Source organism: Clupea harengus, chromosome 10 (assembly GCF_900700415.2).
Source record: "Clupea harengus chromosome 10, Ch_v2.0.2, whole genome shotgun sequence".
Classification (NCBI taxonomy): domain Eukaryota; kingdom Metazoa; phylum Chordata; class Actinopteri; order Clupeiformes; family Clupeidae; genus Clupea; species Clupea harengus.
In genome coordinates, this window is record NC_045161.1 from 17,004,292 (window position 1) to 17,031,791 (window position 27,500).

At 49.4% G+C, this 27,500-nt stretch overlaps 1 protein-coding gene across 5 annotated transcripts in view; it reads left to right on the forward strand.

Moving 5' to 3' along the window:
* The window catches only part of ptprsa (protein tyrosine phosphatase receptor type Sa), a 218,320-nt gene that overhangs the window by 181,824 nt on the left and 8,996 nt on the right, over window positions 1–27,500 (forward strand). The window contains exons 24-33 of one of the 5 annotated variants that reach the window (XM_042708883.1): window positions 21–181; window positions 1,270–1,281; window positions 1,836–1,951; window positions 5,981–6,028; window positions 10,839–10,936; window positions 13,636–13,759; window positions 16,431–16,606; window positions 18,212–18,331; window positions 24,521–24,675; window positions 24,806–25,091. In XM_042708883.1, coding sequence (XP_042564817.1) covers window positions 21–181; window positions 1,270–1,281; window positions 1,836–1,951; window positions 5,981–6,028; window positions 10,839–10,936; window positions 13,636–13,759; window positions 16,431–16,606; window positions 18,212–18,331; window positions 24,521–24,675; window positions 24,806–25,091 — 1,296 coding nt within the window. The remainder of the gene's footprint in view (window positions 1–20; window positions 182–1,269; window positions 1,282–1,835; window positions 1,952–5,980; window positions 6,029–10,838; window positions 10,937–13,635; window positions 13,760–16,430; window positions 16,607–18,211; window positions 18,332–24,520; window positions 24,676–24,805; window positions 25,092–27,500) is intronic. The other 4 variants (XM_042708884.1, XM_042708885.1, XM_042708886.1 and 1 more) reach the window with 4 other exon arrangements.

Genomic DNA, 27,500 nt, shown 5'->3' on the forward strand with positions numbered 1-27,500 from the left:
GCGTGTGTGTGTGTGTGCAGAGGATGTTTGTGACTAGCCCCTTCACAGACACGGTGCCGGTGCCGGAGGTCGAGAGCCAGCCGGTGGAGTCCGGTGGAGACGGGCTGATCTGGGTGGTGGGCCCAGTCCTTGCCGTGGTCTTCATCATCTGCATCGTCATCGGCATCCTCCTCTACAAAAAGTGAGTGACAGCGCCCTCGGCCAATCAAAGCTCAGCCAGTTGTGGGCGAGGAAGGCTCTGTAGTCCAGAGATAAGCAGCCGACTCCTGCAGCTCCGTGCTCTGTCTGTCTGTTCGTTTTTCTCTCTCTCTTTCTCTCCCCCCCTGAGTGCCGGGTCCGGACGAGCGCCCCGCTGGTGTGCATCAGAGCACAAAGCTCCGCTCAGCTCGGCCCGGTCCGCTCTGGCCCGAAGGCGGGGGAACCGCTGCGTCGGGATGCATTAGAACAGGAGAGGTGCAGCTGGGCCACAGCTAATGGCTGCTTCTGACAGCTTAACCTTGGGTCACCTCTACGTTTCTCCCTCTCCCTCTCCTTCTCTCTCTTTCTCTATTTCTCCCTCTCTCTCTCTCCCTCTGTCTCTCTCTCCCTCTCTCTCTCCCTCTCTCTCCCTCTCTCTCTCTCTCTCTCTCTCTTTATCTTGCTCTCTTTCTCCTGCTCTCTCATGCGTTCTCTCTTTCTCTTGCTGAAAGCAGAGAGTAGAAGAGAAGAAGAGGGAGGGGAGTAGGGAGAGGGGAGGGGAGAAGATTGGAGAAGAGGGGGAGGGGAGGGGAAGGGAAGGGAGCGGAGAGTGGGGAGAGGAGTGGATAGGATAGCAGAGGAATATAGAGGAGAGGTGAAGAGAGGACTGGAGGAGAGAGGAGGAGAGGATAGGATAGGAAAGCAGAGGAGAGAAGAGGATATAAAAGGAGAGGTGAAGAGAGGAGAGGAGAGTGGAGAGAAGCGTTTCCCTGGTCCTGCGCCCCTCTCTACTCAGCCAGTCCCCTGCTGCTGGCTTGGACCCCCCCCCCCCCCCTCCCTGCCCTTGGCCCCAGTCCTCCTGTGTTATGGCTAACCCTGAGAGCACCAGTGCCCCCTGCAGGCCTGCGCCGCCACTGCGCCCCCTCCTCTGAATGCAAGCAGGCTTCCCCCACTCCCCCTTGCTGCCGTGTGAATCTCAAATGCTCTCTATTGATTTTCTTCTCCTTCTCCTCTCTCCCATTCTCCTCTTCTTCTGTGTTTTTGTGCTCCTTATTTATTTATTTCCAACCTCACTGCCTTCTCGGGGAGCAGCAAGCCTGACAGGTAAGGCTTTATTAGTGTTTTCTCTCCGAGAGCCAAATAACCCGTCTCAGCATGAACTATGCGCTTTAATTAGTCAGAAGAAGAAGGCGTGGGGTTGGGAAAAAGCTGCCTTAACAGATACCAACTCTAGTTTGTGTGTGTGTGTATGTGTTTGTGTGTATGTGCATTGACTGGTGTTTCAGACAGGTGTGTGTGTGTGTGTGTGTGAATTGACTGTTGTTTCAAACAGGTGTGTGTGTGTCTGGGTGCATTGACTGGTGTTTCAGACAGGTGTGTGTGTGTGTGTGCATTGACTGGTGTTTCAGACAGGTGTGTGTGTGTCTCTGTGTGTGTGTGTGTGTGTGTGTGTGTGTGTGTGTGTGTGTGTGTGTGTGTGTGTGTGTGTGTGTGTGTGTGTGTGTGTGTGTGTGTGCATTGACTGGTGTTTCAGACAGGTGTGTGTGTGTGTGTGTGTGTGTGTGTGTGTATGTGTGTGTGTGTGTGTGTGTGTGTGTGTGTGTGTGTGTTCACATGTGTAGTGTCTTCATGTGTCTCCCTGTGTTCCCATCCCCAAGCAGTAAACGTAAGGAGGCAGAGCCACGCACCAAATGCCTGCTGAACAACGCTGACATCATGCCACACCACCCCACCGACCCCGTGGAGATGAGGCGCATCAACTTCCAAACGCCAGGTACACACACACACACACACACACACACACCTGTCTGAAACCTGAAACCTGTCAGCATGGCCTCCATGTCCATAAATCTGTGAAATGACTGGAAAGTGTTCTGATCATTTCTCCTGCTGGTCGTGACACGGTGAACAAGTTTGCCTCATGAGTCTGATGTGTGTGTTCAAACACACACACACATAGAGAGTGAGAGAGAGAACACACACACTTTCTCACATAAACTCACCCACACACACACACACTGGCAGTCCTCTCCGCTCTGTCATTGTATCAGACTTGTGTCTTCTCTAAATCCTCCTGTTCAAAGAGCGTTCTCTCCTGTCTTTATTTTCTGAGGCTTTTGCAGCTAAACCCAGTCTGACATTTCTCCACTCCACTCACCTTCTAACTCTCTCTCTATGTCTCTCTCTTTCTCTCTCTCTCCCTCTCTCTCTCTCTCTCTCTCTCTTTCTCTCTCCCTCGCCCTGCTCTCTGCTCCACTCCCTCCTAACTCTCTCTCTATGTCTATCTCTGTCTTTTTCTCTTTCTTTCTCTCTTTTTCTCTTTCTCTCTCCCTGCTTTCCACTCCATTCACCTTCTAACTCTCTCTCACTCTCTCTCTCTCTCCATCTCCCTCTCCCTGCTCTCCATTCCACTCCCAGGACTCAGCCCTCCCCTCCTAACTCTCTCTCTCTTTCTCTCCCTCTATTTCTGTCTCTATTTCTCTCTTTCTCTCTCTCTCCCTGTCTGTGTCTCTCCCTCCCTCCATCCCCTCTCCTCTCATCTCCCAATCTCTCTCTCTGTGTTGCCCTCATCCTCTCTCTCTCTCTCTCTCTTTCTCTCTACTCTGTCCATCAAACGGCTCTGATTTCAAAGAGCGGTAATCTCAGTGGAAACTGGAGGAGCCCTGGCCTCCTCTGTCAAGTACAGGGTCAGAGATAGAGGGGGAGAGAGAGAGAGAGAGAGAAGAGAGAGAGGGAGATAGAGGGGGAGAGAGATAGAGGTTGAGAGAGAGGGAGGGTGTGAGAAAGAGAGGGAGGGTGAGAGGGAGGGGAGGGGGGGGGGCTGTGCGAGCAGAGAGAGAGAGAGATAAAGAGACAGGTTATAAGAATTGGGAAGAGAGAGGGGAGGACAAGGAAAGATAAAATAGAAAGATTAATGGTGAGAGAGAGAGAGAGAGAGAGAGAGTAGGTTTGTGTTAGAGAGAGAGGAGGAGGGAGTGGGTGTTAGAGAGAGAGAGAGCGAGAGAAAACAAAGTAGAGAGATTATAGAGGTCTGGCTCAGGTCTGCTAATCACTATCACTATTCATTCCTGATTCAAGTGTGTGTGTGGGTGTGTGTGTGTGCGCGTGTGTGCTTCATAATGGTATGGGGAAGTGACCAAGTGATGCTTTCATCTTAATCATCCTTCCTTTACACACTCACTGGCTTTCCATAAAGAGTAAACAGCTGTGTCTTTTGATCAAACATACACACACACACACACACACACACGCACACACACGCACACACACACACACACATACACACACACACACACACACACACACACACACACACACATACACACTGTGCTAATGAAGTCTCATTGGTCTCGGCAGCCTCCGTCATTCTAGGAGGCTGTGATATTGTTATCTGCACTCGGTGAGAGTAAATTGGAGCAGACATTTCAGCCCAATTAAGAAGAGCGCTGAACAGTTGTGGAGACTCGATTCACTAATGGCAGTCATTGTTCAAACAGTTGCTCTGTGTGTGTGTGTGTGCGTGTGTGCGTGTGTGAGTGTGCGTGCGTGTGTGTGTGTGTGTGCGTGTGCGTGTGCGTGTGCCTGTGCTTGTGCGTGTGTGTGTGGGAAGGGGGTGGGACCCTCTCCCACAAACACAGATGCACATACACACATGCACACACACACACACACACACACACACACACACACACACAGATGCACATCTGTCCCCCCCACCCCCACCTCTTCTGCACACACTCCAGTGGTCTGGTTTGAACAATGGCTGCCATTAGCCAATGGAGTCGTCACAAGTGTTCCCCGTCCCGCCTAATTGGCCGGGGCAGCGAACAGGAAACGTCCGCTCTCATTTAGTCATTCACACCGCACAGATAAAAACATCACACAGCCGCTCCCGATGACGGAGGCCGCTCAGACCAACGAGGCTTCATTAGCTCAGTGTGTGTGTGTGTGTGTGTGGCTGTGGTCAAGACACAGAGGGGAGTGTAAGACATAGCTTTATACTCTTTATGGAAAAGCCATGGAGTAGGGAATAGAAGTGTGTGTGTGTGAGAGAGAGAGAGAGCTGTAATAATAGCTGCTGGGTCCTTGTGGAGCAGAGAGCTTGCGCTGAGTTCATTATCACATCTTAAGCTGTGAACAGAGCTGCTCTCCTCCAGACAACATTGACTGACTAATGAGGCAGAAACCTCTGCATCTCTCTCTGTCTCTTCTGCCTCTCCTCTCTCTGCATCTCTCTCTGTCTTTTCTACCTCTCCTCTCTCTGCATCTCTCTCTGTCTCTTCTACCTCTCCACTGTCTCTGTCTCCACTGTCACTAACACACTCTTCTCCTCCCTCTCTCTCTCTCTGTCTCCCCTGTCACTGACACACTCTTCTCCCTCTCTCCTCTCTCTCTCCTCTCTCTTTCTCACTTCCCTCCTCCCTTCCTGTCTGTAACCCTCTCCTCTTCTCCTCCCTCTCTCCTCCTCCCTCTCTCCTCTCCTCTTCTCTCCTCTCTCTCTCTCCTCTCCTCTCTTCTCTCTCTCTCCCCTCTCCTCTCCTCTCTCCCCTCTCCTCTCCTCTCCTCTCCTCTCCTCTCCTCTCCTCTCCTCTCTCTCTCCTCTCCTCTCCCCACTCCTCTCTCTCACTCTCCTCTCGTTCCAAACCTGTTTGTCAGCACCATATGGTTTAGGCTCCTGGGGAAACTGTCCTCCCCTGCTCTCAATGTTGGAAAACACCCGCTTTCCTCAACAGGCCCATCGTTTAGCAAGTCAGAGCGGCACACACACACACTAACACACACACACACACACACACAGACAGACCCCCAGTTGTCTGATGAATGGGGTCTTTAGACAGATGATTTGTAGCTGCTGTGTGTGTGTGTGTAAGTGTGTGTGTGTGTGTGTATAATTACTCTCTGTCTGGGTGCGATAGCATCCTGATAGCGCTCCTCATCCCACCTCCCTCATTAACACGTAGCTTGTTTCATGTAATTTTCAATTTTCTTTACAAAGACAAGACTTACACATGCACGCACACACACATGCACACACACACACACACACACACATGCGCGCGCACACACCCACACACAGCCTCTCTGTTCTCCCTTCTCCCTCATCTCTTATCTGTCTTTCTCTCTATTCACTTTTCAGATCTATCTCAGGCATTCTTTTCTTCTCTTGTAGCTTCAACTGCCTTTAACTTTGTATTCTTCGCTCTACTGTTCTCTCCCTCTCTCTCTCTCTCTGTCTCTCCCTCTCTGTTTCTCTCTCTCTCTCCCTCTCTCTCTCTCTCTCTCTCTCTCTCTCTCTCCCTACTTCTGTTCCTCTCTCTATCCCTCTCCTTGTTCCCTCTTTCCTTCATCTTCCTTCTGACATGGAGGGGTCTTTGTGGAGGTTCTGACAGAGCCTGGGGTGATGAGGGTGCCTGATTGGTCGGTGTTGGCGGGTGGGTCAGAGTGGGATAGGGAGTTTCTGATTGGGTGTTGCTGGTGTTGTGTGAGAGATTAAAAGCCTGGCAGCCCTCAGATCCAACTCAGCCTCCCCTCAATAATTCAAGACCCAAGAAGGCTGTCCCACTGCCTGCTCAAAAATCAAAATCCAAACAGGAAGCTCATGTTTGTGAAGCTGTGAGCGATGCGCTGGGGTGCGTCTCCGTGCCGTACATCACATTTGTTTCCACCACCCTCCTCTTTCTGTGGTTGTGTCTGCCCCATTTGATCATTCTCTCACTACTCTCATTTCTCTGTTTCAGGGGCTCATCTGAACCTTTATCAAACCAAGTCTTTTCTTTCTCCTTATGTTTGCTGTTCTCCACAGATTCTGGTCTGAGCAGCCCACTAAGTGAAGGAGGTTTTGACTGTGAAAGTTAGTTTCCTCTGCAGCTCTGCTGTTTGTCTCCCCACACCTTTGATCAGTCTTGAGAGCACTGGCCTCATTCCCAGTCCTCCCTGTGCATCTCTGTATATATTTACATCTCAATTTGCGCGCACAGACTGCTAATTCAGCACTAATGCTCTTTTCTTCCATAACACAGTGTCTGAGATGTTGTTTTTGTTTATTTGTATAGTTGTTTATTTGTTTATGCCACTGCTGTATGCTCACACACCGCTGGCTGCTCATTAACAGCCTGTGTAACCTCTGCTGTCACCACACACACACACACACAGCTCCCCTTCCAATCCTCCAATCTCAGCTGATGGGCCCTCTCTGCAGACAGTGATAACGAGAGGAATTAATTAAACACGCAGCAAACAATAGTCTGACATCTGATGCCTCCGCCTCAGTGAAAAGAGACGCGCACACACACACAAGTTTCCTTTTCTCCCTTCTCCCGGCTCACGAGGCGAGCACAGGCCTCGCTTTCATATGGAAATACGTCGGGATAAACATGCTTCCCGCGTCTCTGCCGCTATCAAAAGGAATCGTTATCCTGTACGCCAGCACGCGGTGCGCGCAGATTGGAAATATGTAATTAGAGGACAGTTTGTTTTCCCACGTGCACATTGATCTGCAGCAGACTGCAGGGAAGAGAAAATAACACAGAGGGCTTAAGGAGGGGTTGGGGAGGGGGGGTAGTGGGTAAGACCTGCTTGTCCTTGAAAGACTGCATCCTTGGCCAGACAGCCTGAGACGTGATATTGAATCTCTGGGTAAACACGCGCACACACACACACACACACACACACACACACACACACAGACACATACACACAATGAGAGTGTAAGAGAGGCGATCGACTGCTTTGTGTGGAGCGTGCAAAAGCTAGTACTTTAGTTTTAGAACAGGAGGATGAAGATGACATTGAGAAACTTGAGGAGAAGAGTGCACTGTTATAACCTCTTATAAGCACCAAGAGTATACTTGAGTGCACTGTTATAACCTCTTATAAGCACCAAGAGTATACTTGTGCACTGTTATAACCTCTTTATAAGCAGCACGAGTAAACTTGAGTGCACTGTTATAAACCCTTATCAGCACCAAGAGTAAACTTGAGTGCACTGTTATAAACCCTTATCAGCACCAAGAGTATACTTGAGTGCACTGTTATAACCTCTTATAAGCAGCATGAGTAAACTTGACTGCAACATTAGAAGCTCGTATGAGGGGTATATGACCTAAGCTGCTTTGTTATGAACTCTGAAGCATGGAGGGCATTAATATGACCCTCTGACCTCTGACCTAGGGTTATGACCCTCTGAATAGTGGAAGCCTGAGTAGAGTCCAGCCTCCAGGCTACTGAGCTGTGGCTGGTCAAGTTTATGTGGATGGATGAATGAATGAATGAATGGATACATTAATGAATGAATGAAGGAATAAATGGATTAATGAATCTGATTCAGGTTTACCAACTAGTGATTCTCTCCCTGACTCAGCTTCTAAATAAAACAAAATTATGTAATTTAGCCTAATTTTAACTAATGTACTAATTTTCCCAAAGCTTGTTTTTACGATACTGGCTTCATCTTATGTACCCCATATTCATTATTTCTTTAAAATAATATGACAGTTTAAAAGGCACAGCGTTGGGCTGGCCCTGGTATGACGTACTTCTACTCGAGGTGACGCCTGAGTGAACTTCCACGTCATTCCATAAACGTGTGGTCATAAGCAGACCTGCCGTCTCAGTCTCCGTGTCTCTGTGGGCCTTCAGTCCCCCGTCCGTCCCCCAGTGTCTCAGCCTCTGTAGCATCGATCCTCTCGCTGTGACACGCCCTGCAGAGAAGAGAGAGAGCTGCCCCCCCCCCCCCCACACACACACACACACACAAACACACAACACAGCCCAGCCCAGGCAAACTTGGATGAACTCCGTGACATTTAAAGGCAATAAGCAGAGAGTGAGGGTGAAATGAAGGGTAGCTAATCGTATTACAGAGATTATGCATGCTCAATTACATCTAGGGAGATTCTTTTTTTCTCCTTTTTTATGTATAGAGACGTCAACAACAGGGCAGAGTCTGACCTCGGTGCGAGTGGAGCAAATGTGTGTGTGTGTGTGTGTGTGTGTGTGTACACATAGGCGAGGGCATAGTGTGTGTGTTTGTGTGTGTGTGTGTGTGTGTGTGAATGAACAGGAGAGTACAACAAGGCAATGTCCTCCTGGCACAAGGACACAGCTCCCTCCCCCGCCCTGTGCCTGTACATGAACAGTGGGATGATGCGAGTAACTGGATTAGTTCCAGCAGCAGCCGCTCTGAAACGTGATCATGCCTCTCCTCTCCTCTCCTCTCCTCTCCTCTCTTCCCCTCTCCTCTCCTCTCCTCTCTTCCCCTCTCCTCTCCTCTTCCCTCCCCTCCACCCCTCTCCTCTCCTCTCCTCCTCTCCTCTCCTCTCCTCTTCCCTCCCCTCCACCCCTCTTCTCTCCTCCTCCACTTTCCTCTCCTCTCCTCCACTTTCCTCTCCTCTCCTCCTCTCCTCTCCTCTCCTGTCCTCCTCTCTCATCTCCTCTCCTCCTCCGCAGCCTGCACATGCAGCTGGAGGAGTGTGTGTGTGAATGTGTGTTAGTGTGTGAGATTGTGTGTGTGTGTGTGTGTGTGTGTGTGTGTGTGTGTGTGTGTGTGTGTGTGTATCTAGCACATAGACAGAGGGCATCACTGAGGATACTGACATCACACTTGCTTGGCTGTCACATCATAGACAGGAGGGATGATCACCACATCAGCTTCACCCCCCTGCAAACACTCCCATCCACCCCCCACCCCACGTACCCCACGTACCCCAGGCCAGGGCTCCTCAGGGCCCTCCTCTTTGGGAGGAGCCCTAAATCAGAAACAGGAAGTGAAGCCGCTGCAGAGTGACACAGGGGCCAGCCTGGTCCTGGTCAGACTCTCCAGCGCTTTATGTGTGTGTTAGTGGTAGTGTCCCATCCCAGGCTACAGGTGAGTCAAGAGCCAGCCTGGTCCTGGTCCTTACCTGAGCCGCGTTCGGCCCATAGTCAGCTGCTGGTCCTGGTCCTTACCTGAGCCACGTTCGGCCCATAATCAGCTGCTTGTCCTGGTCCTTACCTGAGCTGCGTTCGGCCCATAGTCAGCTGCTGGTCCTGGTCCTTACCTGAGCTGCGTTCGGCCCATAGTCAGCTGCTGGTCCTGGTCCTTACCTGAGCTGCGTTCGGCCCATAATCAGCTGCTGTGGCTGATGAGGTGTAAGCTCCTCTTCAGTCCACTGCACGGGCGCGCTAAACAGGCGGTTCAGACAGATCCCTCTAACGAGCTTGTTAAGACTAATCCATATGATGAGCATGATAAGACGGATCTGTCTGAGCGCAGTTACAATGGGGCTTTTTACTCCTGGCATTAATATGTGTCTCGTATCCATACCATCTCTAGATGTGATATGATGTGATTGCAAACCAGATTACATTTACACCTGGCATTAATATGTTTGTCCAGTGTCCACACTGAGATCTGACTGAGATCCGATCGATGTGTCCAGCTCATGTCACATCCTCCTCTCGTTTGCGTGGGCCCAAAAAAATAACAAACAACAAACAAAAAGATTGAAGAAGGAGGATGGAGGAAGATGGTGGCCATCCGTGAAGCTGCGCTATTGCGTTTGCTTGCTGGTTCGGAACAGATGAGTGCAGTGACGGTCTTCCGCCCTTGTAGTTTTTGTGTGTGGATTTTCAACACAGCGGCCTTTACACTTTTTTTAGTGTGGCCACAGTGCCTCCCTAACCACCTCCGGAGATGGTTTGACCAATCGGATCACAATCCAATCAGTTTCATGTGGTCAACACTATCCGATCGCAATCCAATCACCCGAAACGCATTTTAATGGCCAGTGTAAAAAGCCCCAATGATTAGAGATTCCATGAGACCTCGTGTCACTTTCGTTACGCCTAAATAGTGTTTGTCTCCTCTGACATGGAAATGTGTATCAGAGGTGAGCTGAGTTGTGTGATTTCTAGTTTCTTTGCTGACGCAGAGTTCAGTCCATATCTGCCCCTCTCGGGCCTCAAACTCACACACCCCTCCCCTCCATGATGGAATACTGATTGGTTTAAGGGTTCTTCCTTACCTCATCAATCACTCACTCGTCTTCCTTTATTTCCCCTGTAGAAATGTGTGTGTGGTTGTGTGAGCATCTGTGTGTGTATGACGGGGGAAATCGATGTGCAGAATGCGATCCTGGAGAGCTCTGGCCTGTTTGGGTCAGACCACACCACCTTCCTCCACTTCATCTGTTGCAGCCCGAGAGCAGCTGCCTCTGGCCCAGATCAGGTCCACAGATGACTCCGACCTGGTTCTGACCCGGTACATCTCATACAGGTCCATAGCCTGTTCTGATCCGGTACAGCTCATACAGGTCCATAGCCTGTTCTGATCCGGTACAGCTCATACAGGTCTATAGCCTGTTCTGACCCGGTACAGCTCATACAGGTCCAGTTCGTCTCAGGTCCTGATAAGGGCCAGTGCAATCTGCCATATTTGCTGTGTGTGTGAGGACCAAACTCACTCACTACTACCACTGCTGCCTGCTCACACAGAAGGCTTCCAACCCCCCACCCCCCCCCACCTTTGTCTTGTCCCAACCACCCCCCCACCCCACCCCCCTCCAGACCTCCACTGTATGCCTGGGCTCGGTGCCTGCGCTCTCTGCTCTGACTGTGTATGTGTAGGGTGATGATGAGTGTGTGTCCGAGCTCTTCTAAAGTGTGTGTTCTGTTCCATACAGGTATGGTGAGCCACCCCCCCATCCCCATCTCGGAGCTGGCAGAACACACAGAGCTGCTCAAGGCCAACGACAACCTGAAGCTCTCCCAGGAGTATGAGGTAAGAGCCACAGCCTAACAGGACGAGTGGTGTAGGGGTGAGCAGGGGATTATGGGAAATGTAGTCTCTTTGGTGGCATGGGCTTTGGTTTGATCAATGAACTCCTAAGCACTTTGTATTGTGAGCTCTGACAGAGCTAGGTGGAGTAGTGATGGAGGAAAGCCTAAGTGTGTGTGTGTGTGTGTGTGTGTGTTTGAGTGGTATGCATCACAGATGGCGGCAGAAGAAGTGCTGTGTGTGTGTGTGTGTGTGTGTGTGTGTGTGTGTGTGTGTGTGTGTGTGTGTGTGTGTGTGTGTGTGTGCGCTGTGGTTATAAATGAAGCTGAGTGTGATTAGAAACTGGTATTGCTGAATCAGCGTTGGTTTGCATAGAGCAATATCCTCTAGTCTAAATCACTGAGCCCAGAGACCACAGGCTGCAGAAACACCAGGGGAGACACAAGGAGCAGCAGGCTGAGGAGCCAGTCAGGGAGCAGGGGAGAGACAAGGGAACAGTCAGGAGAGAGAAGGGAGAGGGAACACCAGTGAGGAGCAGTGAGGAGAGAGAGGGGAGGGGGAGCAGTGAGGAGAGAGAGGGGAGAGGGAGCAGTGAGGAGAGAGAGGGGAGAGAGGGGAGAGGGAGCAGTGAGGAGAGAGAGGGGAGGAGAGAGGGGGCAGTGAGGAGAGAGAGGGGAGAGGGAGCAGTGAGGAGAGAGAGGGGATAGAGAGGAGAGGGAGCAGTGAGGAGAGAGAGGGGAGGGGTAGAGGGGCTAGGGGACTTGAGTTAAGGAACAGCCAGACACCAGAGACAAAAGGAGGAACGGTTAGGGTCTGAGAGGAGAGCAGGAGGAGAGAGTGGAAGGCAGCAGCAGAGTTGAACCAACACAGCAGAGGGGAAGAGAGGAGAGAAGGAGCAGGAGCAGGAGGTTTAGAAAATAAAGGGAGCAGAGGAGGAGAGAGGAGAGGAGGTTTGTCTTATGTGATACACAAGCTGACACTCCTGCCAGACTTCTAATTACTTGGCACAGATAAGAAAATATCCCCCACTCCTTCTCTCTCTCTCTCCCTCTATCCCTCTCTCTCTCTCTCCCTCTCTCTACTGTTCCTTCCCCCCTCTCTCCCTTCCTCTCTCACACTCCAGTAAAATAAATGACCAAATTAAAAGGAGAAGTGTAATTTTAATTTTGTTATTTTCTTGATGAATGGTTCCCTCTCCATCTTTCGTTCTCTCCTTCCCTACCCTGTGTGTGTGTTCACACATTTGTGTGTCTGTGAGTGTGTCTGTGTCTGTATGTGTGTGTGTGTGTGTGTGTGTGTTACACTGAGATTGCAGGTGTGTGAGTGATTGGGTGGTAGTACCAGGCCGACGGAGAGAAAGAGAGAGAGAGAGAGGTTTAATGATGTGTGTGTGTGTGTGAGCGTGTGTGTGTGTGTTGCTGTACTATAAGCAGGGGGAGCCTTGTCTAATGGTGCTATGGAGAGCCAGAGGCAGAGTGTACTTCGAACACAGACCACTGAAGCTAAACCCCATAACACAGAGAATGGCGCTGACACACACACACACACACACGCACACACACACACATGCACAGACGCACTGTCTTTGTTTCCCTCCCTCACACATCTCACACACACACACACACACACACACACACACACACACACACACACACACACGTCACACACACACTCAAAGGAGTGCTATTACTCCTTTGTAATGGTGGTAGGGTAAACAGTTCCATTGTCACCCGCAGCAGGTGTTGTTCCCCCCCCCCATCTCCCTGAGTTGGCCACTGGACTTCAAATGAACACATCCTTCGGGGGGGACGACGACTCACCAGAGGCCCTGTGATAATGGAATACTAAATTACCCTGACAACACACACACGCAGCCGCATACTTATTCAGAAATCTCACGCCGCCACTGCCCACGCATATGTCTCAGCGGGCAGGCTAGCCTCGGGTGGAGTGTGTGTGTGTGTGGGGGGGGGGGGGGGGCCCTGACACCTTTATCAGGCTATTTATGGTCATTTCTCACTGTCAGGGCTAATGATCTTGATAAAGCCACCTGCACACCCGTAAATATTTGAAAATGGATTGGGCCAGTTTTTAATTACGTGCCTTGTGACGAGGCTTTCCTGTTTCGTTTACTCAGCTTTCTTTCTCCCTCTTTCTCTCTGTCTCTCTCTCTTCTCTCCCTTTCTCTCTCCCTCTCGCTTTCCTTCTCCCTCTCTCTCTCCATCTCTCTCTCTCTGTCTCTCTCTCCTCTCCCCCTCTCTCTTCCTGTCCCTCTCTCCCTCGCTTTCTCTCTCTCTCCCTCTCCCTCTCTCTCTCTCTCTCTCTCTCTCTCTCTCTCCTTTGTTTTTTCTCCTATTTCGATTTGTCTCTCACTGTTTTCTGTCTAATACCCTTTTGTTTCTCTTTTCCGCCCCCTCCTTTTGTCATTTTCTTTGTTCACTCTCTCTCTCTCTCTCTCTCTCTCTCTCTCACTCTCTCGCTCTTTCAACTCCCCCTCTCTTTTTTCCACCTTTTTCTCTTACATCTGTTCTTCCTTATTCCCTGTTGCTGGCTTTATTGAGTTTCCCTGCTGATACTTCAGGGTAAAGGAGCCCTCCCTAATGTTCTCTGTGTGTGTGTGTGTGTGTGTGTGTGTGTGTGTGTGTGTGTGTGGTGGGTGTGTGTGTGTGTGTGTGTGTGTGTGTCTGTGTGTCTCCTTACAGTCAATCGATCCGGGCCAGCAGTTCACGTGGGAGCATTCCAACCTGGAGGTCAACAAGCCCAAGAACCGTTACGCCAACGTCATCGCCTACGACCACTCCCGTGTCATCTTGGCTCCCATTGAAGGTCAGACACATGTCCTCACTCTAATAGGTACTCTGTGTGTGTGTGTGTGTGTGTGTGTGTGTGGCGCCCTGAAAGCTAGACGCATCTCTTGGGCTCTGTGACACAGGCGTCACTCGGTCGCCCTATCGCCATGGTTCCGTCACATCACAACAGTCCAATTAAAGAAAAGCAATAACACGCAATAACCTGCGCATCAGAACCCATCGCATCAGAACCCATCGCAGTAGATGAATCAATGAATCAAGTTGGAAATTCCCATTTTACAGTGCAGTGGCTTATACCATTAATCTCAGCAGCGGAACACGTCATGCCCTCAGCCCTCATTTGCCTAGTTTAGCTTTGCGTAGCTTTGACTAAAGAGTTGTGAGTGTGTGTGTATGTGTGTGTGTGTGCGGTGCAGTGCGTGCTCTGCGACACTGCGTCCCCTTTAATGGCATTTTTCTTCTCCCTGATTGCTAATTTTCCGCCAGTGTTTCCCCCCCCCCCCCCCCCGCCCAGGCGAGGGAAGCGCAGTGAAAGGCTCAGGCACGTCTCCTCCGGGCAGACAATCAGTCACGTCGAGCATTCTCCTCCTCTCCTCTTCTCCTCCTCTCCTCTTCTCCTCTTCTCCTCCTCTCCTCTTCTCCTCTTCTCCTCTTCTCCTCCTCTCCTCCTCTCCTCTTCTCCTCTTCTCCTCCTCTCCTCCTCTCCTCTCCTCCTCCTCTCCTCTTCTCCTCCTCTCCTCTCCTGTCCATGGGTTTAGGCATGAACAGGCCAATCACCATGGGCTTAGACATGAACTGGCTGTGACGGACCGAGCCTTCGGGTTGCCATCAAAATATGGGTTTGGCCCAAAAAGCTTAGAGATAGAGTGAGGGTTCAAAAATATATGTTTTAATATCTCCTCAATATATCCAGGAGACCTGCTAAGCATCTAATCAGCAGAGGACAATAATCATCCGTCTCGAGGAATATAACATGCTATGCCTCTAAATATGCAGAGGACAACATTCAGCAGTCACAATCGCAATACAAATACCTGCTAAGCCTCTATCAGCAGAAGACAACAATCAGCAGTACCAGGGTCACACATATGCACATACTTGACATGGCAAGACTCAACTATATACAAGGTGGCCAGCACCATTTCTAAAGGGGTAGACACAAAAATCAAACAGTACACAGATGACGAGACCGACCCTGAAACATAAACATAGTATTCCTCTGTAGGCTAAAACATCAAAGAAATAACTGTCATAAATAATCACATTTATGTATGTACAAAAAAACAACACCTCATCAAGGTGATTTGGCACAGACCATTTCTCACCCATAATGCCATATCAGGGAATCAGCAGTCCAATTACACTGGGAACCAAAATAAATGTTGAGTGTTTCCGGTGGGCGCTTCTTTGTGTCGGACCGACCATCTAGCAGAGGCCACGAACTCTCTAACAAGTTGGTAATCCAGTTATCTTTTCTCAGTGACCCACAAGTTGGTGCACCAACCGTGTCCACTTAAATAAATGGCTTTGAACTTGGTTTAAGTTCGTGTAATCGGTTGTATGTTTGTTTGTGTGTGCAAACCATGTGTGCTTGTGTGTGTTAGCGGTCGCTAATATGGGGCAGGAGTGTGCCGTTCCTGTGCGGTCGCACCACGACCGTCACACACACAGCCAGCAATCACCATGGGTTCAGACATGAACAGGTTCTGGGTGTGGGTCTGATGTGAGTCGTATGCAGTCCTGAGGGAACTGCTGTGTGAGGGATAGTCTTTACAAAACATTCATCACACACATCCATAATCACAAATCCAAACATACACTCACACACATCCATACACTCACACACATACACATCCAGACACACGCACACACACTTTTTACTAAATCTGTAGACATCAGCTAAGACCACAACGAGAGGGAGAGCGAAAGAGAGAGAGAGAACGATAGAGAGAGCGATAGAGAGAGAGAGCGATAGAGAGAGAGAGAGATAGGGAGAGCGATAGATAGATAGAGAGAGAGAGAAAGAGAGAGAGAGAGAAAGAGTGAGTGAGAGACAGAGAGAGAGAGAGAATAAAAGAGTGAGTGAGTGGGTGGAACAGAGGAAGAGAGTGAGAGACTGAAAGTCAGATGGCTTCTCTTTCGCGGGGATTATTTTTGTGACGGGTATCCATCTCCAGTCCCTCGGCGCGGTCTTAAGTGTCCGTCTCGCTTCACATGAGCTGACCAGACAAACAGCCAGAGCTGCATGACAAATCACACACACACACACACACACACACACACACACACACACACACACACACAAATACATGACAAATGGCTCCGTAGGGCTTCTCCCCTCACGCCTACACTCTGCTCCCTAGCACCCCCCCCCCTCACACACACACACACACACACACACACACACACACACACACCCCAACCAACCAACACTCACACATGACTGATTGGTCCATTGGGCTTATTCCCTCTGCAATGCTTGTCCTGGGGTATCAATGGTAGCTTTCTCTCTCTCATACAACACACACCACACACACACACACACACACACACACACACACACACACACATTCACCGCCAACACACAGTGTAAGTAACACACACATTCACAGACATCGCCAACCTTCAACATTTATATGTCAGAAGACTCTAATGGGTAATCCGTGGGTGTGTGTGTGTGTGTGTAGGTATCACTGGCAGCGACTACATTAATTCCAACTACATTGACGGCTACCGTAAGCAGAATGCCTACATCGCCACCCAGGGCCCGCTGCCCGAGACCTTTGGGGACTTCTGGAGGATGGTGTGGGAGCAGAGGTCCGCTACCGTGGTGATGATGACACGCCTGGAGGAAAAGTCACGGGTAAGGACCAATCAGCATCCACAACCCCTTTCAGTCACCCAATCAGAACCCACATCCTTTTACAGAAACCCAGTCAGAATCTGTCCATCAGTGTGCGCATTAAATGGGGATATATTAAAATAATAAAATAACATGTAACGTAGCGATTCGTTAAGACACCTCCTGGAGAGTGGTTTGGCTTTTCTCTTCCACATGCTTTCTTGCTTCTTTTCTCTGGTTCCCTCCTGCTCCCCCACCTCCTCCCCCCTCTCCCTCTCTCTCTCTCCCCCTCCCCTTTCCCCCTCTCTCTCTCTTTCTATCTCCCTCTCCCCTCTCTCTCTCTCTTTCTATCTCCCTCTCCCCTCTCTCTCTCTCTCTCTCTCTTTCTATCTCTCTCCCCTCCCCCATCTCTCTCTCCCCTCTCTCTCTCTCTCTTGATGGAGTGAATGTTGAAGTGTAAAGTGACAGGAGGACAAGAGGGAGATTCTTGTGAGTTCACTCCACACCAATGCGCATTATTCCAGATGAGGTGATCTCTCTGTCCGAGCCAGTGTGAAAGATGGAGAGAGAGAGGGAGGGAGAGGGAGGGAGGGAGAGAGAGAGAGGGAGGCAGGGAGAGAGAGAGAGAGAAGGATGGATGGAGGGAGAGAGAGAGGGAGAGGGAGGAAAGGAAGATGACAAAGCCATTGACTGAGAGAAGTAGAGTTGTTCCAGAATGGCAGGCCTGTAATTATGTGGACTCTCCATCCATCCGCCAGTCTGCTCAAGTTTCCGTGGCAGCCAGTCAGGTGGACATGACGTTCTCAGCGCTGAAGCCCAACGCACACACACACACACACACACGGCTTAAACTGATTGATTGATTCTAACAGGTAAACTGAAGCTCATCCGCCCCCAAACACCTTAAACTGACTCTGATTCTAACATGTATAGCTACTAATACGCTCAATCCTGTCATTCTCTTAAATGAAAGACAGAAACATATCCACCTCTCCCTATATCCTGATAAAGTAAACGTGAGTGACATCCTGTGTGAATGTACTCATCTCCTCCCCAGCTAAGGTGGTTAGTGTGAGTTTGTCATGTGTGTGTGTGTGTATATGGCCTCTGTGCCTGCTCAAGGGGGGCTCAGGCTCTGGGCTCTGTAAAGTAGCTTGAGACAATTTTATTGTTTTGGTGCTATATGAATAAAATGTAATTGAATAAACACACTCCTCTCCCCCACATATAAAGTAGTGTGTGTAATTTATTATACCCTTCTTCTCTCCGCCCTCCTCCTTGTCCACATATAAAGTGTGTGTTAATATGATGTTCGTGTGTGTAACGGTACCCTTCCTCAATCCTCCTTGTCCACATATAAAATGTGTGTTAATATGATATTCGTGTGTGTAACGGTACCCTTCCTCAATCCTCCTTATCCTCAGATAAAGTGTGTGTTAATATGATGTTCGTGTGTAACGGTACCCTTCCTCAATCCTCCTTATCCACAGATAAAGTGTGTGTTAATATGATGTTTGTGTGTGTAACGGTACCCTTCCTTAATCCTCCTTATCCACAGATAAAGTGTGTGTTAATATGATGTTCGTGTGTGTAACGGTACCCTTCCTCAATCCTCCTCGTCCACAGATAAAGTGTGACCAGTACTGGCCCAGCCGTGGCACTGAGACGTATGGCATGACCCAGATCACCTTGCTGGACACCATCGAGCTCGCCACCTTCTGTGTGCGCACCTTCTCCCTGCACAAGGTACAGCTCTCAGCCGTCTCTTCTCTTCTCTTCTCTTCTCTTCTCTTCTCTTCTCTTCTTCTTCTCTTCTCTTCCTCTTCTTTTCTCCTCTCCTCTCCTCTCCTCTCCTCTACTCTCCTCTACTCTCCTCTTTTCTCTTCTCTTCTCTCCTCTCCTCTCCTCTCTCCTCTCCTCATCGCTCTCTAACCATCCAGTCTTCTATTTTTAAATCACTATCATATCAATAACAATGACTTCAGTTGTCTGTATTTTAAAAACGCTTTTAATCAAAGGTAAATTAAGTTCAAACTGAACGAAGGCTCTTTCAAAGAAGTGAGAAACATGGGGATAAGTGGAGTGGACTAGTCCCATTCACACAGACCACAGACCACATACCCCTACCGACCCGTTCACACAGACCACATACCCCTACCGACCCGTTCACACAGACCACAGACCACATACCCCTACCGACCCGTTCACACAGACCACATACCCCTACCGACCCGTTCACACAGACCACATACCGCTACCGACCCGTTCACACAGACCACATACCCCTACCGACCCGTTCACACAGACCACATACCCCTACCGACCCGTTCACACAGACCACAGACCACATACCCCTACCGACCCGTTCACACAGACCACATACCCCTACCGACCCGTTCACACAGACCACATACCCCTACCGACCCGTTCACACAGACCACAGACCACATACCCCTACCGACCCGTTCACACAGACCACATACCCCTACCGACCCGTTCACACAGACCACATACCCCTACCGACCCGTTCACACAGACCACAGACCCCTACCGACCCGTTCACACAGACCACAGACCCCTACCGACCCGTTCACACAGACCACAGACCACATACCCCTACCGACCCGTTCACACAGACCACATACCCCTACCGACCCGTTCACACAGACCACATACCCCTACCGACCCGTTCACACAGACCACAGACCCCTACCGACCCGTTCACACAGACCACAGGCCCCTACCGACCCGTTCACACAGACCACAGACCTGCTTTCTACAGACTCAAAATTATTTTAAATCTACACTACTCTAGACTTAACTCATATTATCTATATGGGTATCTACACAAACACTCAATGCTTTTAACTGGACCATCTATCCTGCACATGTAGGAAATTCCAAGCTTATCTATAAGTATATATACAGTATGTCCTTTACTCAAGCTCATCTATATATATATATACTGTATATATATATATATATATATATATATATATACAATATCTCCTTTACACCAGCTCATGCATATTTTATTAACTGTAGGATCTATTCTGTACAAACAAAAAGCATTTGTATTAACCATGGTATATAATATGCACACTGAACGTCAATATAATTCCCATTGCAGTTTATGAATCCTTCCTACCAGCGGCCTCCACAGATCCACACTGTATTCAAATAAGACCCCAGTCTTTAATAAGACCCCAGTCTTTTCTTCTGTTGGGCTTTATCTCTTTGGCAGGGGGTTAGTCTCTCTGCATGTTCTCCCCCAGCAGTGTGACATAGGCTGAGACAGGAGCGTTTTTTTCAGCGTGTAAGCGCTAGGAAGGACAAACCAACTCCAAGCGTAAAATTGCACTTCATGGGTGCGTGGTCACCGCGGCAACAGCAGCATCAGCAGCAGCGCCGAGCTCCGCTCTGCTCGTCAGAGGAGCTGGTTTGAAAAAGCCACACTGATTACCATCACAGCGGATTTCAAGCTCCGCGGGCACAAGCCTCTTCTGCTGCTCGCTCAGTCTTACTCCATCTATAATGCTCTTTGTACGAGCGCAACTTCACACGCACTTTGTCTAAAGCAGTCAGAGGGAGCAGCTCAGAAACCAAAGGAACACATACAAACCAGCTATGAATGCTAAAGGTTTATACTTCCCTTGTTCACCATGTCAGTAGTTATAATGTCAGTAGTTGTCATGTGTCAGTAGTTATAATGTCAGTAGTTATAATGTCAGTAGTTGTCATGTGTCAGTAGTTATAATGTCAGTAGTTGTCCCATGTCAGTAGTTATAATGTCAGTAGTTGTCCCATGTCAGTAGTTATAATGTCAGTAGTTGTCCCATGTCAGTAGTTATAATGTCAGTAGTTGTCATGTGTCAGTAGTAATAATGTCAGTAGTTGTCATGTGTCAGTAGTTGTCAGCCTCCTGTCTACCCTGAGCACCTTCCCCTGTCTGCCCCCTCTCAGGGTTTTAGCCTCGCTGTGTGTCTTTATTGAGAGCAGAACATCAGGCTGTAACACAGGAAGAGAACAGAGGGAACATCAGGCTTTAATACAGGAAGAGAACAGAGGGAACATCAGGCTGTAACACAGGAAGAGAACAGAGGGAACATCAGGCTTTAATACAGGAAGAGAACAGAGGGAACATCAGGCTTTAATACAGGAAGAGAACAGAGGGAACATCAGGCTATAACACAGGAAGAGAACAGAGGGAACATCAGGCTTTAATACAGGAAGAGAACAGAGGGAACATCAGGCTGTAACACAGGAAGAGAACAGAGGGAACATCAGGCTGTAACACAGGAAGAGGGCAGAGGTAATACAGGAAGAGGAACTGAAACAGAGAGGGCATCAGTGAGGGCATCAGATCAGCAGCACTTCATTCCAAAACATCCCTCTCTCACAGGTGTTATCTCCCCATTCTCTATCTCCCTTTCCCTCTCGCCCTATGTGTTTCTCTTTCCCTCTCACTTTATACATCTCTCTTCCTGTCTCTCTCTCCCTCTTGTGCTCTCTCTTTCCCTCTCCATCTGTCCCTCTTGCTCTTCTTGTTTTTCTCTCTCTCTCTTCCTCTCTCTCTCCCTCTCCCCTTCTTCATTCTTTCCTTTCTCTCTCTCTCTTTCTCTCTCCCCCTTTCTCCCCTCCCTTTCTTCTGTTCCCAGTGCTGCCTCCTCTCTTCCCCTCTTCTATCCATCATGCAGTAATGTGTATCTGTCAGACAGGCACTTAACTAAGTGAGTAGAAGAGAGTGGGGTACCCTGGATAATTGGCAGCCCGTGGATCCCAGACACTTGGCGGTCGAGTAAACATCAAAGTGTGGTGGGGAAGACAGCCTCTCGTGTGTGTGTGTGTGTGTGTGTGTGTGTGTGTGTGTGTGTGTGTGTGTGTGTGTGTGTGTGTGTGTGTGTGTGTGTGTGTCTTAAGCTCAGTGGGTGGTGGTGGGTTGTGTTTAAGGGGGCTTTCTTTGAGTGCCTCACGCAGATGCTGATGCGGAACTCCAGGCTTCTGCGGAACTGTCTCACCTCAAAGCAAAGTCCGGAGTTTTAGTGCCTCTGAATTTTTTATCAGCCATTCTTGTCGCAGTGAGTCGTAAAAATGGATCCTTAAATGCGCTGAGTTGTTTGCTCCTGCGTCTGCAGTCCAACTGCCTCCTCTCTGGCAGCGTCTCCTCAGCGTCTCCTCAGTAGGGATGGGTATCGTTTGGGTTTTTTCCGATACCGGTGCTAAACCGATACTTTTAAAACGATACCGGTGCCTAAACGGTGCCTGAACCGATACTTTTTTTTTTTTTAAAGCACAAAGCGACGATTGACGACATTAAAGAAAGGCTTTTTTTTATTGCCAAGGCAATTTTTTTTTCTTCAAATTGAACAATATATTAACTGTTTAAACTTTAAAGTATATTATAAATATAAATACATACAAAACACTTGGCTTCCAACTACAGCTTCAAACTTTTTAACTTCAAACAATGAACATTATATTAATTGTAAACAACAGTTTATAGTATACTTAAATAAATATAAATAAATAAATACAAACAAACTTCTTTTGCAAACATATGAGCATATTTGCCTTTGGAGTCAAAAATGTATTATTTTGTTTGCATTTATTTCATGAAATTTCACCATTTTATGATTTGTTTATACCTATCTTTTCTATCTTGTTTATAGTTAATCTTGTTACTTGAACACACTGAGTACGAGAAAATGTGTACTGCCCCTTTAAGAGACTACCGTAGGTTGTTTAGCTGTCATCTCCGTTTATTTTTCAGTCTTCGGTTGCTGATCTGCCGTTGACTCTTGCCTTCTCTCCCCTGTTTTCACGCAATTGTTTTGTTGCATTTGCTGCACGTCGCGATGTTTTAATCTTTTTGTGCGAAATACAGCCACACTTTTGACCGTTTACCTTTCGGTATTTTCTCTGTTAAAAGGTTGATGGCTAGTTCTGTTTGTGCTTGCTCTGTGAAATGCTGCCTGCTCTTCACTGTCATAAGACTGTTGCTATGAAAACACCAATGAGCGTGAGCGACACAGGACAAAGTTTACATTGGGAGCTGGGGCAGTTTTACATGTGCCCGACGGCGCTCTGCCTAGCGACCGTGTTCAATTGGCTCAGGCACCGAAATGAAGCACCGAAATCTGCGTTGCATTTCGGTCCGGGTAGGTACCGGTTGTATTGGAACCGGTTCCATATTGGTACCGGTTCTCGGTACCCAACCCTACTCTTCAGCGTCTCCTCAGCGCCTCCTCTCTGTCAGCGTCTCCTCAGCGCCTCCTCTCTGTCAGCGTCTCCTCAGCTCCTCCTCTCTGGTGGCGCCTCCTCAGCGACTCTTCTCTGGCGGCGTCTCTTCCTCTGCCTCTCCTAAGCTCTCCTTGTTCATGCACAGGGATTTACTCTCACTAATCACCACACTGAGTCTTAAACATGAACAAAGAAACATTCATGTAAATAACTTCATACACACACATGCTCACACACACACACACAGCAGTAGGAGAGAGGGTGTGTGTGAGCGAGAGAAAGAGAGGGTGTGAGAGAGAGCGAGAGCGAGAGATGGAGTGTGTTAGCCAGAGATGTAGTGTGTGAGTTAGAGGCAGTGTGTGTGTGTGTGGCAGGCGGCTTGGATCTGGGTCAGTTTGCTTTTAATTACCTGCGTTAGTTATTCATGTGTGCAGAAGAGCCTCTGCCAGGAGGAACAGACACACTGGAACAAGCGTCCCTTTAAAGAGGACCAAGAGGGAGAGAGAGACACTGGAACAGGCGTCCCTTTAAAGGGGTCCAAGAGAGACACACTGGAACAGGCGTCCCTTTAAAGAGGACCAAGAGGGAGAGAGAGACACTGGAACAGGCGTCCCTTTAAAGGGGTCCAAGAGAGACACACTGGAACAGGCGTCCCTTTAAAGAGGACCAAGAGGGAGAGAGAGACACTGGAACAGGCGTCCCTTTAAAGGGGTCCAAGAGAGACACACTGGAACAGGCGTCCCTTTAAAGAGGACCAAGAGGGAGAGAGAGACACTGGAACAGGCGTCCCTTTAAAGGGGTCCAGGAGGGAGAGAGAGACACTGGGACAGGCGTCCCTTTAAAGGGGTCCAAGAGAGACACACTGGAACAGGCGTCCCTTTAAAGAGGACCAAGAGGGAGAGAGAGACACTGGAACAGGCGTCCCTTTAAAGGGGTCCAGGAGGGAGAGAGAGACACTGGGACAGGCGTCCCTTTAAAGAGGACCAAGAGGGAGAGAGAGACACTGGAACAGGCGTCCCTTTAAAGGGGTCCAGGAGGGAGAGAGAGACACTGGGACAGGCGTCCCTTTAAACGGGTCCAAGAGAGACACACTGGAACCCTTGAAAGGGGTCCAGGAGGGAGAGACACTGAACCCTTGAGGACAGGACTGCACACTCATCTCCGTCACGTCTATGGATACATGTGTTGTGGCGTGCCGCTCCCGTGGCAAGAGTGGACGGTGCAGGGATAGATGGACAGATGGACACACACATACACACACACATGCACACACACACACACACACACTCACATTAGGCACTTCTCACGCAGTTGCTGCGGTGATATTAGCGAAGTATCACTAGGCTCTGGTCAGGGTCTAATAAATAATAAATCATATTCTCTGCCCAGTCTACTTCTATATCTACTTCTTCTTCCTCTCTCTTTCCTTCTATCTCTCCGCTTCTCTCTCTCTCTCTTCCTCTTCTTCTCTTCCTCTCTCTCTCTGTCTCTCTCAGGTGTTTTGGTTAGAAGAACCTTGCCTGCTCCAGTCTCTGTGTCATGTCTTCCGCCTCAGCTCAGGGAGGCTGGTGCTTTTACCATGAGGAGTAATGAGCTCCGAGACTCACTCGCTTTCCTCTCTCACTTTCTCTCTCCCTCTCTCCCACTCTCTCTCGCTCTCTCTCCCCCTCTCCTCTCACCTCTCTCTCCCTGTAGAACGGCTCGAGTGAGAAGCGCGAGGTCCGCCAGTTCCAGTTCACGGCGTGGCCCGATCACGGCGTCCCAGAGTACCCCACACCTTTCCTGGCCTTCCTGAGGAGAGTGAAGACCTGTAACCCTCCTGACGCCGGCCCCATTATTGCCCACTGCAGGTCAGCACATACACACACATGCACACACACACACACACACACATATGCCTATACATATACACACACACACACACACATTCAAATACATACTGTCATACACTCACACACACATCTCTCCCTCTCTCTGTAGTGCGGGTGTGGGCCGCACTGGCTGCTTCATCGTGATCGACGCCATGCTGGAGCGCATCAAGCACGAGAAGACGGTGGACATCTACGGCCACGTGACGCTGATGCGCGCCCAGCGTAACTACATGGTGCAGACGGAGGACCAGTACAGCTTCATCCACGACGCGCTGCTGGAGGCGGTCGCCTGCGGCAACACGGAGGTGGCTGCGCGCTCCCTGTTCTCCTACATCCAGAAGCTGGCGCAGGTGGAGACCGGAGAGCACGTCACCGGCATGGAGCTCGAGTTCAAGGTGAGACAGGGCTTGTTTGCCATATACACACACGCATACACAGACAGACACCCACACACACACACACACACACGCACATACACACACACACACACACACACACATACACGTATACACACACAGACATAGAAGAATACATGTCAACATACCTGTACATTTACGAACAGCTAAATAAGTTAGAAAGACATAAATACCAAAATCCTAAAATAATCGTCAAGGTTAACAACCCAGAATGTTGCACCAGAAGTCTGGTTGCTCAAAATCCACACCACACAAGACAAAGACTTATTCATCATGCATTTTCACTCCACTGATGCAAGTCTGTAAGACTCCTCCACGGGGTGAAACTCATAATGGCACAAATCAAATCAAGAGCTACCACTTCAGTTAGCCCTTCAGTGCTCGTCCAATCAGAGTGCTCGGATGTGGTGAGTCAATCAAAGCTCAGGGTACTGCGTTGGTTCAGGAAACGTCTCATGGAAATGTCATTATTTCACTGCAGGAGACTCACAGAAAGCTTTGTGCCTTTGTTGGCGAGTTCCTTTCACATCTCCTTTCACTCTTTAGATCGGTGGAGTTGAGGTCTGTTCACTCTTTAGATGGGTAGAGTTGAGTTGAACTGACCGTTGGCCTATCTGCTCTGTGTGTGTGTGTGTGTGTGTGTGTGTGTGTGTGTGTGTGTGTGTGTGTGTGTGTGTGTCTCAGCCATTATGCTTCAGGAAGGTGCTGATGCCATACTGCGGTTCTCTGTGTAGAACATGTTCTTCTTTCGCCACATGACGCTCTCAGCCTTGTACGCATTTGTTAATTCCTTGTCGCCGTGGCGAGGAAAGAGCATCAGTGCAAGAGAACAGGACTAATGATCACATTGTCAGAGGTGACATTTGCCTCTGCAGTTACTGCAGAGTGATGTTAATACAGCCGAAATCTACCTTTAATTAACAGAGCCCCAAGCAGGGGTTGATAGTGTCTGAAGCTGCAAGTGGTGTTCGTAACGGCTGTGGCTGTGGCTGCAGTGGTGTTAGTAACGGCTGTGGCTGTGGCTGCAGTGGTGTAAGTAACGGCTGTGGCTGCAGTGGTGTTAGTAACGGCTGTGGCTGTGGCTGCAGTGGTGTTAGTAACGGCTGTGGCTGCAGTGGTGTTAGTAACAGCTGTGGCTGTGGCTGCAGTGGTGTTAGTAACGGCTGTGGCTGTGGATGCAGTGGTGTTAGTAACGGCTGTGGCTGTGGCTGCAGTGGTGTTAGTAACGGCTGTGGCTGCAGTGGTGTTAGTAACGGCTGTGGCTGCAGTGGTGTTAGTAACGGCTGTGGCTGTGGCTGCAGTGGTGTTAGTTACGGCTGTGGCTGTGGCTGCAGTGGTGTTAGTTACGGCTGTGGCTGCAGAGGTTTGATAAATTGCTGCAGCTGCTGTGGTGAGTGTGGTTTCTCTAGAGAGGGGTAATTAATAGTTGATGATGACAAATGAAGGAGGGCAGGAGGGTGAGTGTGAGGGGCTTTTACTAATGAACAGAGAGGATTACTGCATCTTACAACTCCCCACACAAGGCCTGACACACTACACAGGACACTGGAGACGCTTAGCTGCTGTGGCCCACTCTCTCTCTACCTCTCTATCTCTCCCTCTCTATCTCTACCTCTCACCAGACCACTCTATCTCTACCTCACTCCACACCACTCTTTCTCTACCACTCTATCTCTCTGCCTAAATGTCTGTTTCACTCTCTCCCTTTCCCTCTCTCTCTCTCCCTCCATCTCTCCCCTTCTCCCTCTCTGTCTGACTCTCTACCTATCTCTTTCTGTTTGTTCATCTGTCTATCCTCTCTCTCTCTCTCCATATCTCTCTTATTCCCTCTCTCCTTCCCAACCCTTGTTTTCATTCTCTATTTCTGTCCTATCTGTGTCTGTCTTCCTCTGAGCTGAAGCTCTCTGTTTAGAGAAATATCTCAAGTGATAAAAGAAGACAGCTCAGAACAGTTTCCTCTCCCTCACACACACACTCACACACACACACACACACACACACACACACACACACACACACACACACACACACACATTCACAATCACACACACACACACACACACACATACAGGGAAATATCTTGTAAAGAGGACTGTCTGTCTCAGGGTTAGGGGGCAGTGCCTGCTCTCTCTGCTACATGGGCAGAATGCCAGTCACCAGCCAGTGTGTGTCTGAGGAGTGGAGAGGGGGGGGGGGGCAGATAGGGAGAGAGAGATGGAGGTGAGAAAAACGGACATAGTGTGTGTGTGGGGTGGGGGGGGATGGAGAGATAGAGAGAGACAGGGAGAGAGAGAGATGGATGTATCCACATGTATGACGGAGACAAACAGGCTGTCTGGTGGGGGGGGGGGGGGGGCAGGCGTGACAGGAAGTGGATGTGGCACAGTT